At 37.7% G+C, this 18,856-nt stretch overlaps 1 protein-coding gene across 11 annotated transcripts in view; it reads right to left on the reverse strand.

The window, feature by feature from the left end:
- Positions 1-18,856, reverse strand: part of XRCC4 (X-ray repair cross complementing 4) — a 179,107-nt gene that overhangs the window by 103,746 nt on the left and 56,505 nt on the right. For all 11 annotated transcript variants that reach the window (XR_002433616.1, XR_002433618.1, XR_002433617.1 and 8 more), the window contains exon 4: positions 467-633. Coding sequence is in view for 8 of the 11 variants with exons in the window: in XM_021381397.1 (XP_021237072.1) it covers positions 467-633 (167 nt within the window). In the remaining 3 variants the exon portion in view is untranslated. The remainder of the gene's footprint in view (positions 1-466; positions 634-18,856) is intronic.

Consider the following 18,856-nt stretch of genomic DNA (forward strand, 5'->3'; position numbering starts at 1 on the left):
AAAGAAAAACATCCGCTTGCTATGTTGAAAAGGATTCTGCAGAAGAGGGCTAATTTTTTTTCATTACATAAAGCTAAAAACGGCTTCAATGCAAGGTCTGGGATACCAGTCATATCTTTGACATAGGAAGAAGATCACATACAATGCAAATATCTAGGTGCAGGACTCTCCTCGATAGAAAAAATATTTTACAGTATATGATTTAAAATGTGTCCTTCAGCAAAGCCCGCACTAATCTTAGAATGGCCTAGGTTGGAGTGCTTTAAAGATGACCTTAAAGATCATCTAGTTCCAACCTTCCTGCCATGGGCATGTTGCCACCCACCCAACCTGGCCTTGAACACCTCCAGGGGTAGTTCATCCACAGCTTCCCTAGGCAGCCCATGCCAGGACCTCATCACCCTCTGAGTGCTACAAACGTGTGTGATTTTCTCAAGAATAATTTTGAATACTCTTTTGAACTTACCGTTTCTCAACATCACTCAAATCACAGAAAAGCCTTTCATTTTCTTTTTGCAGGTGCTCATTTTTCACCTGGAGTCCTCCCAGGGAGTCCAGACAATAGCCAATCAGCTCTTTAACCACATCAGCTGGACGTGAAACCTTTTGTAACTTCAGAGATCCAAGTCTAAACTAAGACAAAAGAAGAGACTGAGTTATTTCTTCAGGGAAGATCACAAAGCACCATTCTAAAAAATTCACAAGTTTAATAAGCATAGATATAAGAAATACTTCACAATCCTCGTGTTCAAAAGGATATAATACATTTGTAACAAGGAGTAGCAAGTGGAATAATGTACTTGCCAGTTATTTAAGCAGCTCGCAAAGCCTTAGTGGACATCCGCCATTCAATACACACAGGAAGTAAACACTGGCATACCTTCTAATGGCAGGAAAAGAGGTACAATACAGGAAGTGTAATATGACATGGCAACAATCTGCTCCAGTACAAAACTCAGGAGGTCAGCAATTTAAAGGTATAATCACAGTTTTATACAAGAGGCATTTTTTATGTAGCAGAGAATGACAGGAGACAAAAAACTTACTGTGATGCTAACATTGTTCTTTCTATGACCAATGAAATATGTAATTTACTGTCTGTTTTGGGAATCACAGTATCAAAACAAACATAAAAATTAAAGATAAAACAAAAGAACACTAATTACTTTTGATTTAAAGAAGCTTTACAAATGTCCATCTATGATCCTTGCATGTACCTAACATACAAAAACTAGCTCTTAAGTTTTCCCATTTTGTGCTCAGTTGGAGAGATCTTAATAATAAAAAGAGACCTTCAATTAAATTGGTAACCTCAACAACTCACTGAGACAAAAGGATGGATCTATAACAAACAGTTGCATTTCTCCTTGCAATGAGGATGATATATAGGATGTACAAGAGGTCTGAACAGCTTTGTTCTGCCTGGTCTGGTGGGCAGCAGGTTGTTGTTTCTACTTCACTAAAGGAGGAATAGCTCAGCTGTATGCACAAAACTCTATGAACCAAACTATAAACACACACAGCTGGATGAAGATATAAATATGTACGTGACTGGGGCAACTGCAGAAATATAGAGAGGTTGTGTGAACGGGGTCACACACATGATCTAAGAGAAGCAAATCAGGAATGAAGGACCTGGTTGGTGCTCTTCTGTGGGCAGACAAAGGGAAATCTGAAGTGCCTTCAGGTACACTGCTGTTGCTGCTCAAGTTTGCAGAAGACATAGGAGGCACCACCATTTTTGCCTGACATGAGGACAAGATAGCACAGAGAGCAAAGCTATAGAAAAGCAGACTGGGCTGCTGGGATGGCACAATTCAGACTTTGGCCAGCAAAAACTATAGCAGAACCAGATCTTTTGGAAATGGAGGCATCCAAATGACTTGACTTTCATTGGAAATGCCTGCAGAAATGTTGAGCCCGTGGAAGAAGGGGTCCTTTCTCATGTCTTGGAATCTTTAAAAGGATTCACAGCTGCTGTGGCCCTTCTCTACAAGTAGAACTACTGCACCTCTTTTCAACTTTAACACGCCATTAACTTTAAAGAAAATTAAGTGGTACATGCTAGGGAAGATTTCAGTCTGTGCTGTGGCACCTCACCTATTAAAAACAGAATAACCTTTTCATACTTTTTTTTCATTTTACTTAGGAAGGCATAGCAAATATCTAAGAAAAAAGTCATCCATGCAAAAAGCAGGGTAGCATTTGTTAACACTTATTTTTTAAAAAATAAGCTTTTCTTAATGTTTATTTTAAAAATGAAATTAACTACTACTACACATAATGGTCTGCTGAAAAAGGCCATGTAAGAATTGCTCACCAAGACCTTTAGGGAATGTTTGAAGTAAATGTCAGTTATTCAGCCTACATAAGATATTTAATCTGTGGAAGTCTCTGCAACAAAGCATGATGCTTCTTCAATGAGTCTAATTAATCAGAAAAGATTTTGTTTCAAATTCTCCTCTGATTTTGCCTTTGAATTCTCATGTACAGTGTCTAACGTACTGTTTTCCTTTAGCTTATGTACATCTGATGGCTACAGATAAAAAGATTCATTTAATTTATTTTTGGAAATTAGATTACATTATCAGTAACCCACAAAGTGACCTGTATTCCCTGGATACCACACTTGCTGTCTGACAGCATTAACAAAGATGGACATTTGCATAAAGGAAACTGCTTTTCATCACTTGCAAGCCACCATCATACTATATGGATAAAGAATTCATGCCACACTTGAATACTAGCGACAGAGATAGAGAAGCATAGCAGCACAGATAAACAGAAACATGATCTTCTACTTACACTGTGGAGGAAGCAGCAACAAGAGTATGCAGTTTTGTCTCATACTTTAATCAATTGAGATAGGGTAAATGTAAATATGTTTAATCAGGACAGTTACACATTGTCAGACTAACTGTTTACTCAGCATAGGACAATAAAATATGAATATTCTTAAAAGAGGTCAGTGAGAATGAATTTCAGCTGAAAGCTGGGTTCTGCTCACAATCAAAATCATAGCACATACAGAGCAGACATTTCACGAGTACATAATTACAAGCAAACAGCAGTTCAGCTTCTTAAACACAGTACACAAACTGATACTGCCTGTATCATATGGGGCTTTCTAACTGCAAAATATCTCCTCAGCTTCACAGACCACTGCCAGGAAAGAACTTTTGAAAATCTGTAAGGAAAAACAGCATCCTTTCTATAATAAAAACTGATACACTTAGAATCATAGAATACCGTGAGCTGGGAGGGAACCATAACGGTCCTTGAATCCAACCCCCGGCTCCACACAGATCACCCAAAACCCAAACCCTGTGTCTCAGGGCAGTGCCCAAATGCTCCCTGAGCTCCATCAGCTCAGGGCTGTGCCTGCTGCCCTGGGCAGCCCATTCCATGCCCACTGATCTCTGGTGCAGACCCTTTCCCTAACCCCCTGCCCCTCCCCTGACTCAGCTCCATGCTGTTCCTCGGTCCCTGCTGCTGTCCCCAGAGAGCAAAACTCAGCTCTGCTCCTCTGATCCCTGTGAGAGCAGCTGCCATGTGGCCTCCCCTCAGCTCCTCTGCTCTGGACCTGGCAAATCGAGGGGCTGCAGACGTTCCTCACACCTCCTTCCTTCCATCTCCTTCACCATTTTTATAGAATCCTCTTTTTAGAACCTGGAGACACCAAAGCCAGCCTTTGGGCAAGCTACCACTTTGATGAATGCTGAAAAGGGAGAGGAGGAAGCTCAGGCTGCAGAGAGCAGAGCACATGATGCTGCTGCTAACCCCTGAACCAGAAGGCGCGGGTGGGATGTGAGGAATAACGAGGAATAATGGGGACATCATTTTGAGTGTTCATTTTAGAGGCTGATTGTCTTCTCAGAGCAGAGCAACTGAAGGCCAACACCTTACGCCACCTCCATACTGAAACCTAATGTATCAGTGTAGTACCGTAACGTATCACATCAGTGAGAAAAACTCTGGATATTTAATACGGACAAAGGTAATTTGATATTAAGCCAAAGGTAACGTGATGTTGGGTATGTGGTTTTACTTTGCCACCTTCATACAGAATCTTACACATCCTGTACAGACAAGCCTTCTCAACTTGTTTCTTCAGTATGAAATTATTTGTAAAAGCCAGCTAGTATGCTGCCAATTTAACAAACAGAAATGTTAGCACTAACAATAGAAACATTGTTATCTGAGCAAATTACAACTGATTGGCACTCACTGCGGTACAGAGCCTAGTGCTGAGAGACTGATAAACCGTAAAAGGCAGCCAGATCAGCTTTGCTTCCAAAGCATGAAGGCAAATCATGAGCCATTTCTAAAACAATATAAAGAAAACCAGGTCTCAGGGCAGTTTTGCTCTGTGGTCCTGCTGCAATTCCAAATTGGAAAGCAAAGCGGTAAATGAGCAAATAATCAAAATAACAGAATTTTAGATCCAAGGCTTTCGAATTTGGGACAGACACATGCTTTGCAGCACTGATTAAGACAGAATTCTTTTAAACTTCAATGTTTGGGGGAAAACATTACAAAAAAAGGAAGGCTTGTTTCTTCTACATATTATTCTTTTTCATATGCGCTTAAAATGAGAAATCATTCATTTGTCGAAAACCACAGTTGCAAAATTGGATAGAATTTTAGAATGATTCAGAAGTGGTTTAAAATTAGGATACTATAAAAACCAGCTAACTGTTTAGGATCTGTGGAGTCAGGAGTTGCACTTTATAATCCTCATGGGTCCCTTCCAACTTGGGTTATTCTATGATTTTGCAGTCCCCTGGAGAATAAGGACAGATCTTGCTTACTGTGTTGAGTGAAATGTCCACATTAACACTTCATTAAACTAAATTTACATACAACATATATGATTTGGACTACATTCTCAAGGTGAATCTCATTTTGTAAATTCCTGCACACTGCTGCTCTCTAGATGAGTTTGTACTTCTTGCTGTTCTTCCAGCTGCTGTAGCTCTCTCTAACTTTGCGTCATATGCAGATGTTGCCTTTTACTTCCTCCTTCAGACCATTCAAGAAAACATTATGTGAGACAGTGAAGCACTAAACACTTAATTCACACCGAGAATGACCAGATATGCTAGAGGTCCCACTGGACAGCAAACTGGTTGTAATTGATATACTGCTCCTCTTCAGTGTTTGCTTTATTGTTGATTAGTTTTGTTGTTGCTTGTTGGGTTTTTTTGTTGTTGCTGTTAGTTTCTAAAGATGCATTAATATGAAAAGAGAATAATTTAAGAAGTTGTGTCCTCTTCATCAGGAATTACACCTAGCATTTATCCATTAACATATCTGAAGTTCAGAAATAAGAACAAATATTAGATGCTCATAAAAAAACTGTCATTCTCCCATCACCTCTCACTCCATCCAAATACTGCTTGTCTTTTACAGATGAAGAAAGAAGTGTTCTCAGCTACAAGGCAGAAACCATTCTGTCAGTAAGCTGAAAAGCTTCTCAATTCTTTATTTCTATATTTTTAAAGTACCGATATTTAAATGAAGAGGCTTTGCTCAGAAAATATAGTGCCATTAAAACATCATCCAAGAATCTTTTCCATGGAAAAGCTTGAAACTACATGAAAACTACTTGACTATATAGAGGCATTAGACTTAGATTTCATTTTTCATTAAAAATACATATATTTTAAATGATCTCTGCATCACCGCATTCTACCAGAATTGAGAGTATCATATCTAAGGCAGTAAGTATTAGAGGTCATGCACTGAAAGAAAACGTCTATGCAGAAGTGTCTGAGAGCTCTTTTCCAAAGTACAATTTCAAGCTAGATACTAACATGGAAATAATTTTCAATAGCAACAATTTTTCATTATGACATATTGGTCTATGAGGAAAAAAAAAAAGATGGAAACTGTTACTGAATCTGCATTGCTTGCCACGCGGTTAGTATCAGCAAGTATACTTTCTAACTTTATATGTAATCCAAAATATATTTTGGAAATTCCATACTTTTAGAAGCTACAAAAAAAAAAAAAAAAAAAAAGCCACCATTGTTTATTTAGATTTTGTTCTTTCTTATTCTGGCAGGCTATAGCAGGCTATATGGGCTGCCTCTCTCCTATTTATTTTATATATCTAATTCCTAGCCCCCAAAATTTTGCTTTTTTTTTCTTTGCTTTGAAAATGATATTACAAACACTATGTACATATAATGTATTCACAGATAGTTTGGTCTGATTTTGAAATTAAAATATTTCCATTGTGAGAACTAATTAACAGAGTTTTAACTGTATGAGTCTGCATACAGCCTGTCACAATCTCATTCACCTTCCCCTTTCCCTACACCTTTGGGGTAGGAGTCAGAGAACCCCACACTCTCCAAACTATGCTAACATTCAGGTGGTTTGCTCAGCTAATAACTTTTACATCCTTGCAGACAGGTGCTGCCTCCTGCAAGGTGATGTTGAAGCACATGTACTTTCACCAGGGAAATATTAATGAGGAATGTGAGTGAAAAAAATACGTCTGCATCAGCCCACCAGCACAGAGCAGCTGTGTAGTCTCTCCCAGCCTTTATCATAACCTGCAGTCCATCACAGCAGATATGACCCCCATGCTGAAGCAAGAAAGCCCTACAGTCCCATGGAACAAGAGATCCTTTTGTCATTGCCCTATCCTGAGTGTCTCTCGACACCTTTCCCAGGCTAGGATGCAGCAACGCTAGGAAGGATATTTCCAGATCATGCTTCTTGCTGCAGCTTAGTCTTTCCATGCTGTTAGTGCCATTTCAGCTGGGTCACTGGGAACTAAGTGAGATGGGGGAGCAATCAGAGTGGTTTTATTAATAAAACCTCCACAATCTGAAATTATATGCTTTCAATGTTCAAAAAGCCTTCTAGATGAATCCCAATAACCAAACCAAACCAAAAGATTTACTTATTAATTGTTCAGTTCCTGCACAAATTTATACCTGGAAAATTTTGCTAAGATAAGATGCTAAAAGCTATCAGCTGAACTATCCTTAAGTCATCAGCTGATGACCTTGCGTATGGATGACACACACTGAAAGCAAATTCCTTATCACACAGCTAGAGATTAGCCATAACATACCAGACAACATTTAATGTTATGTTAATTACAAGTAACACACCCCTTGCACCCTTAAATTACATTACCCAGTATAAGAGACGGGTTTTCTCCTCAGCTGGAGCTGGAACTCCTGAAGACAGACAGACTGACTGTGATTTCTAGAATTATCCTAATATTAATACCAGTCAGATATCAACAACCTCCTCTACTCCACATAGGCACAAACTCCGAATTAAGATAAAATCAAAATTTTATTTAAATAAAAAAGTTTTCTATGAAAATTCATAGGTATTTAAAAAGAGGAAAATGTTAATGCAAAATCATGTACAGGGTTAAAGAATATGACCTACAAATGAATTGATGCTGACACTTAGCTGCTTATACAAAGGAAGTATTGTTACAAGCTTGAATCTGGAAAGCATTATGCCGTTTTTATTTCTTAAGTCAATCAGTGAGTGGTCTTGATTTTTTAAAGTTTTGCCACTATTATCTCCAGGGAAATCATTCAACAGTAACCATGACATCCCTGGGTGTGGTAAAAAAAAAAGTATACTGGACTTGCATAATACAGCGATGATAATATGTGAAAGCAGAAGTTGCTTTCGTAACAGCAAACTCTAGGAAGCTAGAAAAATTGCAAAGTATCATGGAAGAAAAGAAACCTTGCCAGTTACATCAGTCAGTATAAAAATACGATCACCAGCTATAAAAATCAAGTTTAAGACAAAAATTCTGCCTTTCTCCACTCTTGCCTTTCCCTCCTGAATGTTATTTATGAGAAAAGCATTACTTCATCCTCAAAAAAAAAAAAAAAAAAAAAAAAACTATCTTCCTTCTTGACGAAGGCATTACATTTACTCTGAAGCAGAACAGCTGACATAAATGATTGCTATTTTGCTATTTTTCTCAGGTTTCTACTACACACTGCAGAAACCTTCCACATAAACTGGCATTGTATCTGCTGCACATCAATTAATAAAATTCCATCTGGATCTACTATGTCTTATGGCAGGGATTCCCAAATATTTTGGAGTCTGCTTTGCTGTTTCTCACACCCTCAAACCTACAAATGCATGGCACCACAGATCCCTTGCGACTACAGTGCCAGGAGGCTACATCAATACAATAAACCAAGCAGAAATTGGGAACATTGCCAGGTACTAGATTATAAGAGCATTATATACATTGACAGCACTAGATGGGCCCCAGCTTGTCCTTGCTCCATGTCAACAACCACTTTACAAAAGAGCTTGCAGGCACATCTGAGGGGTTAGGACAGTGCAGAGATTGTTCCCAAGAGGTACTTTCCATGCAACCACCCTGTCCTGGGGTCTGAAAAAGTCTAAGAGTACGGACCCAGACCACTTCCCACCATTAAGCCTTCGTACTTGGGAACATTCTCAGAAAATTTTAATTTACTTGTGTAGATGCAACCACAGTAGTGCTTGGAATAGTGCTCTGTCAGGTTTGTGGCAAAAGTCATCATACTTCACTTGATTAAGAAGGACCAAAGCATAGTGCAGAAATAGCTCTCAGGATTCCTTTTTGAGGGAATACTTGGATTGTGGGGAAAGAAGCAGAAGTAAAGCTGAAAAAGGCTTTGTCGCTTAAAAGTTTTTTCCATCCACCCCATTCTAATCTGTATACTGTAGCCCAGAGCAGACTGAAAGCACATTCCTATCCTGAAAACTCCTATTGCAGAGTGATGGATTTAGAAAGACCTCCGGGGGTCTCAAGTTTAACATCCTGCCAAAGCAGAGCCAGCTCAGAGTCGCTCTGGGCTTTATCCCATTGGGTCTTGGAAAGCTCCATTCACTGAGACTGTACAACCTCTCTGGACAACCTGTCCCAATCCTTGACTAGTCTAATTAAGAAAAACTTTTCCACTGTATCACCTAATAGCTTGGGTTGGAAGGGTTATTAAAACCCATCCAGTTCCAAACCCCCTGCCACAGGCAGGGCAGCCACCCCCTAGATAAGACTGCCCAGGGCCCCATACCCAGCCTTGAACATGCCCAAGGAGGTTTCCAGTTGGAAACTCTGGTTGCTGTTATGTCTGCTGTCCCTCTCCCTCCTGACAAACACTTAGCTCTGTCCTCTCAATAACTTCATGGTAGGTACTGAGGGTATGCTGTTAGCCCCCTTCCCAGCATGACAGAAGCCACCTCTTCTGCCATTTGAAGCAGCCTTAGTTCCTCATCTTCTCACAGGTCAAGCACTCCAGCCCCTGACCATCTTGGCAGTCCTTCAGTGGGCTCATTCTAGCTCACCAATGTTCTAGTGCTGGTAGGCCATACTGGATGCCGTATCTGACTAGGTAAAGAGGGATAGCCCCTTTACCAATTCTGTTCCTGTTGATGCAGCCTGAGATGCTACTGCTGCCAGGTCTCTAGACCAGCTTGCTGCCTGCCAGCATACTGCAGCCTTGTCCACAGATCTGCTGTTGCACAGCATCCACCACTATCTATTCAGACAAATCTAGTCATTTTTATCACAGAAGGCAGTCTGGTTGGTCCAGCATGAATTTATCTTTGGTAAATCCATGCCACTAGCTTACTACCTCCTCCTCTGCATGCCCAGAAATACAATCTGGGTGAAGTGGCTCCATGATTTTCATAGAATGGCTTAGGTTGGAGGGGACCTTAAAGGTCTTCCAGATCCAACTCCTCTGCCATAGGCAGGTTGACAACCACTAGATCAGGCTGCCTAGGGCCCCATTTAATCTGGCTTTAAATGCCTCCTGCGATGGGGCATCCACAGCCTCTCTGGGCAACATGTTCCAGCACCTCACCACAATCTGATTAAAAAATTTCTTCCTAATGTCCAACTTGAATCTCCTCTCTTTCCCAGAAATCAGTGAGATTGTTCAGTCTTTAATGTCTCTGATTATTGTTCTGGCACTTCATGAAGATTGATGAAAGATTTGATATATTCTCATTGTTTGGGACCTCCCCCAGCCTCCATGACCTTTTAACTTTCATAGAGTGATCTTGTAAAGGATTACCGGATTCTTTAAAGCACTCTTGGATTCAGCACATCTGGTCCAATGTACATAGATGGGTTGTTGTGGTGTAGAAAGCTGTAACATGCAAATACAGCTCTGCTCGACAGTTTAAACTTCATTTTCTTGCCTGGATTTCCCGTAATTCAGTGCTTATAACCACTGCACTTCAACGCTGTATTTGAGCTCATTTGAGCAAGAAGCTCTCAGCACAGATTCCAACTGATTTGTTCAAGGAAGAAGAGGACTTCCCTGAAGATTTAGATATTTTATCAAAACCTGCACATCATTTCTCTGACTTTGCTAAGGTCAATTCTTTGGAATTGCAATGTAATACAATCCTGCACATAAATGGATCAATGTTTTTAATAGAGGCTAATTTGTTGAATCCAGTAAACCAGTTGGAAAGCTACTCCGGGATTCTTTTAAATTGCTTTTGAATACACACATGTCCAGCCTGTATGCATTGCTCTCGGACCGACACTGGTCTTTCCCTTATACAGTTCTCTCTCTAGTGCTCAGATTTGGTTATTTATATATAATTATTTATCTCTGTCAGTTTTCATCCTGTTAAACTAACAATTAAGCTTGTAGCTTTAGCTGCATATACGTTACGCTCTATTTCTCATATGATAGAAGTAAACTTCCTTCAAATTTGAATTTGAATTTTGAGACTGCAGATGAACAGAATAGTACATACAATTCTTAATATAATTCATGACTAAGTACACTATGCAAAAAGTAAACACAGAACATATATGACATTTGTAGGTTATCAATTTTAACTTTATGTTTAATTTCTGTTTTTCCTCCTATCACATTTACCCTGCAAGAATTATTAGGACATGTGGATTATCAATACTCCAGAATGCCAGGTTCTTCTGATAGCTCTGGAGTGAAAAACGGTACATAAAAAAACTGAATACAACAGATATAGTTTAAATATACTTTTTTTTTTAGGTGAGCTGTACTGATAGGTAAGAGTAGCTGTGTTTGTGCCTGTGAGACATGTATCAACCAACAAACGGATATGTTTCTTTTTTGAACAGCATTAAATCTATATCTCTTCCTTCAAACTCTTTGGAAATTTCCCTTATTTCATGTTTATACTCCTCAGAAACATCCTGTTTCATGTATCTATACAATCAGCTACTTTTGTGAAGCTTAATCCTACCAGTGCTGAAATGGTCTTTAGCTACTGAATTTTGACAGCTGTGACATGGTCTGGTCAAGATCTAGCCAGGCTATGATTCACTACCTTTAAGTGCTCTGTAATCATTTTTCCAAACTTTTTCTAAAAGCTGTCACTCATGAGAAATTTTTTTTCCCCCATTAACAGTGACATAAACTGATTTCCTATGAAATGCTACATATTATAATTCAATTTGAAAATAATTAACTTTGCATCCAGCAAATGGATACATATTAAGAAAGGAATTAACTGAGTAAAGTTACAGGACATTCGCACCAAATCAGTATTCATCTCTCAAAGCGCTAAACTACAGGAAGCCAGTACTGTTTTTCACCTCAGTTCTCATCAGCACTACATAATTGAATTATTTAAAACTAAAAATGCTCTGAATACTAAAATGCAGCACGGCAACAACACTCAGTACCTGCAATATTAAGCATTTCTTTGAATTCCTTTTAAATGACAACAAGACACAAAGTTCTATTTACCCACCAAAAAAAAAAAAAAAAAAAAAAAGCCCTGAGATAAAATGCCTAAAGGCAGAGCTCCAGACAGATCAGGTGCATTAGTTATTTACTAGAATATTAAATAAGGAATGGACAACTATACATTACATTTCCACAGATAATGATATGACTCATGATTACGTAAAGATACAATTCAGCTTCTTGAATTTGTGATGAAATTACAGCTTCATCATGGAAGAACTTGTGGTTTTGCATTTTATTCATACATCCAAGTGCTCTACCTTCTTTTATAATTCCCTTTTATCAGTTCCTTCTCAACTTCAGGCAACCCTATCCATTCAACTCCTTGCTACCAGACTGCCTCTGAAGTGTACAAAGACAACTGAAGCAGGTCATCCTTAAAAGATCTTTTTTTCATCTTTTTCCTCATTAATTCAATGGATCCAGGAATAATCAGATACTTTAGTACCTCTCTGAGTAATAAGCAGGTCTGTGAGCAATGGAACTACTGAAGCCTGGTTTCCTATGGATATGACTCTTCTGTTGGATCCCCTAATGTCTAAGAAGGTGAGAAATCCAGTCAAAGCTTTTCCCTTATTTGAGGGCATTCATAATTTCTCTTTCCCATGAGGATTTGCTAGAGTCTAATAATACAGTTGATCTCATTCCACAGTTTTTTTTTTCCAAAGCAGACATGAATAGGGTCTCTCTTCTCCATCCAGCCACCTATTTCCATGAAACTACTAGGAACCTGATATCTGAGACCTTTACTCCTGTCAAATCTGTTTGAAATTGGCCAGTAGTTTCAAAAGTTATGGGGGAGAAGGGGGAGGAGGTAAGAGACTGGCAGCCAGCAGAGGCACACAGCATGATCACATAAGTTTTGTTTCTTTAGGAAGCAGGGTAAAACACTTGCATGTTTTATTATTTTAAAAACTGCCCTAAATGTGTTATAGAATGAGCTTTATTTGGAAATCAAAACCCATTTTCTTCCTTGTTTAATTTATAACTTATATAGGGCTCAAATACACAAATGGTTCACAACTCCATTAATTCAGCTTTCAGAGGAAAAGCCTAATATGACAACCTAAGTCAGAGTGCATTTCCTGTGGGCTAAGGACAAAACATGAACCACTGCCACAGGTCAAATGACATACAAACATATCACATAGCAGCTTACTTGTGTTTGAGGCTTGAGTGCCCGAAGTATGAAAGGATTCTTGCTAAGGATTTTTCATTTAATACATTGGTGGTTTTTTCTTGTCAAATATTCTGCATTTAAGTTCAGGTGTTCAACTAAAAAGTATTCTAGAGCCAACCTTACTCAGGGAAAATCTAGCAAGTAGGAGTGTGAGACTTCTCCTGAACTATATATTCTCTACATTTTCCCTAAGAATATATGGCAAGGATACATATCACTGAAAAAGCTAATGTAACCCTTCTGATAACCTCCAGAAAAGTTACTACAAATGCTATGAAATATGGCTTGAGATGAATGCACTATTAGCATAGATCTCCAAAATAAAAGCAAAGTCTGCAGGAGTGCTTGTGATGTCACTGTCAGCAAATGTTCCAAGGTAACAAAATATGAATGATTAGCACTTTCAAGAGTTAAAAAAAAAAACAAAAAACAAACAAACAAAAAAAAACAAAAAAAAAACCCACAAAAAACACCACTACATTATGTGTTAGCTGCTGCACAATGTGAGTATTTTAGAACTACCTGTCAACTGATCATATTCCTACACATGAAATCCAGACTGCAGCTTTCTTTAAAAACTTCAATAAAATATAACTGAAATGTCTAGATTAATAAGTGTCAGATATGAAGACAACTTGTCTTGGGAGCTACTTCCCTTCAAACATTGACCTCTGGGTTTGGGAAGTAATGGAAACTATAAAATGCTTCTTGAATACACCCTTGGAACTAACATGTCAAGATTTTGCAGTAATTTAAGTCTGACTCTCCTTGAATACGTTGTACTCTGAGAGTTAACAGTTCAATGATTGCACATGATTTCTTTGCTTGGAAAGTAAATGTATAACCACGTGAATAAGCATGAGATAATGCCTAGACCAAGACAAAATATTAAAGTTTTCCCAGCTAAGTACTACAAACAATTTTGCAGTGTGAGTAATAACACAGGATCCATTGAGAACACCCATAGACTGTTTTCTGGATGTTTTCTTTTCTCCTTTGTTTACAACCCTATTTTAGAACACTGACAGCCACTTGCTAAAACCTTTAAGATCCAGACATATAACTACTTAATAAAAACTTCATTGAATGGAGTTATTCATTTCCACTCAAGAAAACAAGAGATTGAAGATTTTTCTCATTAGTACTAAGGTCACCCACCTGAGCTGCGTGATGCACACCTGTGTGTGCTGTGCTCTATGCACAAACATGGAACTTCTCAGTATGTAGAGACTATGACAAATTCCCAGTAAATTCAAAGTTCTGTATAGCGTTAACTATGCAGAAGGATTTAAACATTTCTATAAAATACCAAGACATGAACAGCATATTTCTTTCCACTTGAAAGCTGAAAACAAACAGAAACAAACTTGAATTTCCCTGCAAAAAGAAAGAAGTATCAGCTCAGAATGAGGAATGCTGTGCATGTGAAATAGACTGTCCTGAGTTGCATGTGTCTACACCTATCACAACCCCTTTCTTTCCACTCGATTTGAACATTAGCAAGAGACTTCCTTCGCTCTTTAGGACTTAAATTGCTCCACAGACACACAATGAGTGAGAACCTACACACAGGAGCAAACTCATGTAGATCTCCTTGATGAATACATCTTTTGTCTTCATGAAAAAGATTTACATAACTGCAATTGCCTTCAAGACATCTTTCAATTAGAAAAAAATAAATAAATTAAAAATCAAGGACTATTCTACAGTATCTCTTTGTAAGACACTGTCAGAGATGTAGAAATTTGACCACCGAAACTTTCTGCAAACTATACAAACATAAAATGTGCTAATAGTGTGTAAAATTTTACAGTTAATGGAGATCCTCATTTATTTTAAATAAATAAATAAATGTAAAAACTAGCTTGCTTTTTTGACACAAAAATACTTCAACAAAATTTAAATTGTAGCACAAGAAAGATCATTCAGGCATTATATTTAGAGCGATCTATGTATTTTGCCATACTATAATAATTAAAATGACATTTTTCTTCCATGGGTAAAGGTCATTGCAGAGCACTACATTCTTCAACATTAATGTGAAACCTGTACAGTCTTAACTTTTCCAGTACCACTTCAAAGAAAAAACCTTATAGACAGGACAAAACTAATACATCTTAGCAGGCCATAGGATCCTTAAAATCACTCTGAAATGTTGAGGTTATAGTTCTAGAATCTAAGCTTTAGTTTCATGGTAAGATGTTAATACTACAGTGCATGGTTTTTTCAAATGTGAAATCAACATGCAGCAGACAAGCAGCTAAGCATGCAATAATTAGCTTGCTTTCACTGAAATTTAGGTGAGGAAAAAAAAACTCAGTTCAACTAATTCTAAGAATTATCAGTGTAAGGATTTCATGTTAAAAACCATTTGAATGTCCAATTGTGAAGACTTTCAGGTTAAGGAGTTACTTTTAATGCCTTTTAAATAATTACTTGTAATATACATTAAAAGAGATACTATGCAATGTAAAACAACATTTAAGAACTTTCAATATTAAAATGTCACCTAACAAAATATCATTTCAAAGGCCAGATAGTGCTATCAATATACTCGCTTTGATATAGCATAAACGACACCAGCCAATTTATCAGTAAACTAATTAATTTCCTAGGTAAATTGATCCTCTAAGAAAACAGGTGTACATGATAAGTTCTACGAAAAGGAGTGAATTCCAGGCATTTCTAGACCAATGTCATTTTGCAGTGTCCACAGTAGGGAGGCAACCAGAAAACACAGCAAGATGTGAAACACCGAAGAATTTCTTTTCACAGAATGCCATACAAACAATTCAAAGTAATTGTTAAGCTGATTTGTCACATTCTACGAATGTGGCTTGTGCTCCATTGAGGCACATTATTTTTCCATCCGGTTTATTAAGATGATGATACGTGACAGAAGTTTGCATTCAAGAAACTTGTATAACTATATTTCCTCTACAGATCAATTAAAAATTACTCTTTTTCTGAAAATTCAACTCCTACAGGATCTCTTTACATGCATGTATATTCTTAAAAGATAGAAGAAAAATCACATCTACAATTAACCTTATGCTTTAAAAAGATGCAGCTACAATATGTGCCCTTTCATAAAGGAAGCTTCTACTAAGATCAAAAGTTGAATTAGATAAATTTGAAATATTTTCCCTGAAACGTTATAAATTCTTATCTATAAATGAAATAGGGTTAACAGATAAAAATATTAGACTGAAGTGGTTGCTAGCAACACAAACAAAATATGTACTTATTTTTTCCACAAAATACTATTTTCAAAGGCTGCTGTTACAAAACATTCAGTGAACCAATGTCTTCTGAAACCAAGACAATCTAGGAAAAAAAAAGAACTTGCTTTCACAAAATCAGAATTCTATAGAGCATGACTAAGTATTTAAAGGGACTGTGCTTTTTGACATGCTAATATAGTCCCTGGTGAATATATAGAATTTTAATTTACTAAAATCCGAACTCCTAAATCAGTCCTTGCTTTGGAAGGTCATTACTTTCTTTGGATGAGCTGGTGAAATAAGTTTCTTCATTACCCTTGTAGCAAAAGGTATGGTGAATATATTTCATACCTGGACTGATACATCATCACTGAGACAGTTACAAACCGCTAGGAACACAAAGAAAAGTCATCAAGGCAATTACTAAGATTTCACCCTACGGTGCTATGGAACAACAGGGCAGGCCACCTGTTTTTCCCATCCTAAAGCTGTCTACATTGCGACACTGAGGCATTCATTACTCAACCAAGTTTTCACATGTTAACCAACAGCATTAAAAAGTATAATGCCAATACATGGGGAAAGCAGGATCCAGTGTAATAACATGTCTCTGAAGAGCCACAGTTCTCTACTGCTGTAGAGTACTGTTCTGGTTTCCTGGTTTTGGTCACTCTGTGATCTGTGTACTGTCCAGAAGTTATGACAGAATAATTAATTTGAAGACCATCCTACATATACAAGTGCTAAACCCAGGGATCTACACATAGAGTTGAGGAAAAAAGAAGTTTTGTAATGTTTTTTATTTAATTTTGTTTAGATCGAAGCCAGTTTTCCATTGTCAAAGGTATAATGCTTGAAGAGACAATGGAATGCCCTGAATTAAACAGGATCTGAAACACTTGTGCAGATTCTTTTTTTTTTTTTTTTTACTAGGATAAAGCACGTACCTACAAGGTCTGAACTCTCCTCGGATCAGTTAGTTATCTTCAGGCTGCCAAATATAACTTCACTGTGGTTCTCAGCAGTCCGGACCAGTAAAGATCTGAACAAACTTGTTTATCCCTGATAAAATCTAAACGTATTTCTAGCTGAGGAAAACACCAAAGGAAAGATTCAACACTATTGCTAAAACTATCAAGCGGATTCCTAAACTTGCTTTCCACTAGAACAACACAAAGCTGCTCTTAAGCGTATACATGTAAGACCCAAGAAACTGCTACTTTAAGAATATCCAGCCTTACATACACAGAACACAGATCTATGTGAACGAAGTTTTGAAGAGAAGCCATATCACATATTGGACAGTTGGCTTAAACATATAAGAGGTAACTATTTATTCTGAGCTGTAAGCCTAAGGAAGCAGTGCTTTCAAACTCTGCGTAGCTGAAATGGAATGACTAGTAGCGTGAAATAGACCAGATCATTAAGTAAGTTGTGTAAAGTGACTACACCAGCCCACACAAACACATGAAATAAATAGATGAACCAGAGCAGCAACACAGCAGACTGAAATGGCTCTACATTGCCAAAAGCAAAAGTACAAGAACTCACTAAATAAAGAAAAAAGAAAAAGGAACAGGGTAGAGTGGGATTGTAAACATCATGCTCCTGATTTGTAAAGTGAGGAAAATTATTTCAGATTTTGCAAAACCAGCATCCTGTAGTCAGTAGCAAACATCACTCAGACCACCCTCAGAACATGAGATTTTTTCGCCCTACCAAGATTTAAACAATGACTAAAATAAATAAAACTTAAGTAAGGATGTTCAGGTTTTCTATACAAATATCCTTCCCTTATTTTAAGCCATCTGAAAGTGATGGTGATAATTACAGCCAAAGCTATGTGTGATAAGAATATCGATGAACAACAACAAAAAAGGTAAATGCTGCTCACATATCTGCTAGAACATTGTGAGTAGGGACTAGTCTTTTTATATATATGCTTTTTATCTTAAGTGTAATCATCTTAATCTTAAGTGTAATCTAATATTCAAATGTTAGAAATCAAAGTGATAATAACTGAAAGTGGAGATAAAATTTATTGGAAGGAAAACAAGTTGATAATCTTGAAGAGCTTTCTAGTGATAAAATCATCCACAGTAAATGAAGTAATCTTCATTAACACAGCCTGAAAGATAAAATCTAAATATTTCGTCTTCACAATAAAAAATACTCACAAATATAACTTCAGAAACAAATGAATACTTCCAAGAGAGAAATCACAGTACCAACTGAATAAGATCAGTCTTTGTTAATATCACAGTTTACTATGACTATCACAGAATCACAGAATTGTATGGGCTGGAGGGGACCTCCAGAGATCACTGAGTCCAACCCCTCTGCAAAGCAGGCTCCCTACAGCAGGTTACACAGGTAGGCATCCAGGCAGGTCTTTAATATCTCCAGAGAAGGAGAATCCACAACCGCCCTGGGCAGCCTGTTCCAGTGCTCCATCAGGCTCAACACGAAAAGTTCCTTTGCATATTGGTGTGGAACTTCCTGTGCTCAAGTTTACGGCCATTTCCCCTTGTCCTGTCCCCACAGACTACTGAAAAGAGGTTGGCCATATCCCTCTGTCTCCCACACCTAAGATATTTATAAACATTAATAAGATACCCTCTCAGTCTTCTGTTCTCAAGGCTGAAAGTCTTTCTTCAAGTCAGGAAACAAAGCCACTGTATTCATCTAAATAAAGTGGCTGA

The sequence above is a fragment of the Numida meleagris genome, chromosome Z, assembly GCF_002078875.1.
Source record: "Numida meleagris isolate 19003 breed g44 Domestic line chromosome Z, NumMel1.0, whole genome shotgun sequence".
Classification (NCBI taxonomy): domain Eukaryota; kingdom Metazoa; phylum Chordata; class Aves; order Galliformes; family Numididae; genus Numida; species Numida meleagris.